At 68.0% G+C, this 1,502-nt stretch overlaps 1 protein-coding gene across 1 annotated transcript in view; it reads right to left on the bottom strand.

The window, feature by feature from the left end:
- Positions 1-1,502, bottom strand: part of DCST1 (DC-STAMP domain containing 1) — a 7,724-nt gene that overhangs the window by 5,222 nt on the left and 1,000 nt on the right. Inside the window, exons 6-11 of the mRNA XM_019474122.1 lie at positions 1,324-1,496; positions 1,016-1,159; positions 740-861; positions 506-663; positions 227-341; positions 53-142 (exon numbers count right to left, since the gene is read on the bottom strand). Coding sequence (XP_019329667.1) covers positions 53-142; positions 227-341; positions 506-663; positions 740-861; positions 1,016-1,159; positions 1,324-1,496 — 802 coding nt within the window. The remainder of the gene's footprint in view (positions 1-52; positions 143-226; positions 342-505; positions 664-739; positions 862-1,015; positions 1,160-1,323; positions 1,497-1,502) is intronic.

The following is a 1,502-nucleotide window of genomic DNA, read 5'->3' as shown; positions in this document are numbered from 1 at the left end:
CCCCCAGCCTGCCCCGCAACCCTGGCCCCCCAGCCCCCCGCCAGCCCCTCACCATGCTCTGCAGCTCGGGCGGCTGCACAGTCAGGCGACACGGGAAGATGACAGCCGAGACCTCTGCCCGGCGCAGGGGCAGCAGCGTCCGCTTGTGCTGGGGGAGGGGGAGCAGGACGGCTCAGCGCAGCTCCCCGGGACCCCCCGCCAGGGGTGGGGGGCCGCCCTCTGCCACTTCTCCCCCCCTGCTTTCTGCTCTGCGGCGGGCGTCGATTTGGCGGAAGTAGGTGGTGACGTAGAGGTTGTCGAAGCAGATGTCCTGGCAGTACCGCTTGGTGTAGGAGAAAGCCCTGACAAGAGGGAGGGGGACAGGGGGGGTGAGGGACTGGCTGAAGCTCCCCAGGACCCCCCCCTTGTCTTCGTGCCCTCCCAGACCTGCTGCTAAAGGAGACCCCCACCCCTCCGTGCCCTGTGGCTGGCACAGGGGTGCCCCTCCCCCCATCCCAGGGCTCACGAGATGAAGACGAGGAGGAAGGTGCAGGAGAGCAGCAGGCGGAAGAAGGAGATGGCTTGGCCCAGGTGGGCGCCATGCTGCCGCAGGTGCGAGGTCACCTCCTCCATCAGCTGCTCCGCCGACACGTTGGCGCCCAGCAGCATCTCGCGGTGTTCCTCCTGCGGCGGAGGGGCTGTGGGGCCAGGCAGGATCCGGTCCCCACCCCAGCCCTGGGTGGAGGGGACAGGCACCCACCTGGAATACAACGCTGGCGCTGAAGTCCTGGCTGAGGTTGCTGACGGAGTTGTTCACCAGGTCGTACATCTGCCCGAAGTTGCCCTCCACGGGGATCTTGTCCCAACACCAGCTGTGCATGACTGTGGGGATGGAGCGGGGACAGTGCTGGCAGAGCTGGGACCCCCAGGCATCGCCCTGGCACAGGCTGCGGCTGCCATTCTGGGGGCTGCAGGGGGCAGAGCTGGAGCCGTCCCACTGAGGGAGGACAGGGCGGGGGTCCCACATGTCACCCACCCTTGACAATGTGGCAGAGGAACTTGAACTTCATGGGCAGGCAGAGGAGGTGGCTGATGAGGGGCACGACCACTTGTGCCATGCAAACCTCGTGCTTGGTGCTGAACCAGTCCCGGCAGCGCTGCATGCCCAGCTCGATCACATCTGGGGGGCAGGGGCCCTCAGCTGCCCGTGCACCCCCAGCCCTGCTGGCCTGGACACCATCCAGGGTGCCCTGTGAGGCCAGCAAAGGGGGCTGCGGCAGCCCCCACCCCTGGCCGGCAGCCACCTGCACCGCGTGCTGCCAGCCTCCTGCCCGCCCCGCTCACAGGTACAGCGCAGTTTGGTCTTCATCTCGTACAGCTGCTGGGTGCTGGGGGCTGGCCGGGGGTCCGGGTGCTGGTGCTGCCGCAGGTCGTACCCCTCCTCACTGGCCACCTCCTCATTCAGCCCCATGAAGGCACGCGAGATGTTCCGCATCTCGGCGCTCAGCGTCCGCCCACTCCGC

The sequence above is a fragment of the Aptenodytes forsteri genome, unplaced genomic scaffold (assembly GCF_000699145.1).
Source record: "Aptenodytes forsteri isolate BGI_AS27 unplaced genomic scaffold, ASM69914v1 Scaffold617, whole genome shotgun sequence".
NCBI lineage: Eukaryota > Metazoa > Chordata > Aves > Sphenisciformes > Spheniscidae > Aptenodytes > Aptenodytes forsteri.
The sequence above is the reverse complement of the archived record's forward strand: the minus strand, read 5'-3'. Positions and strand labels throughout refer to the sequence as shown.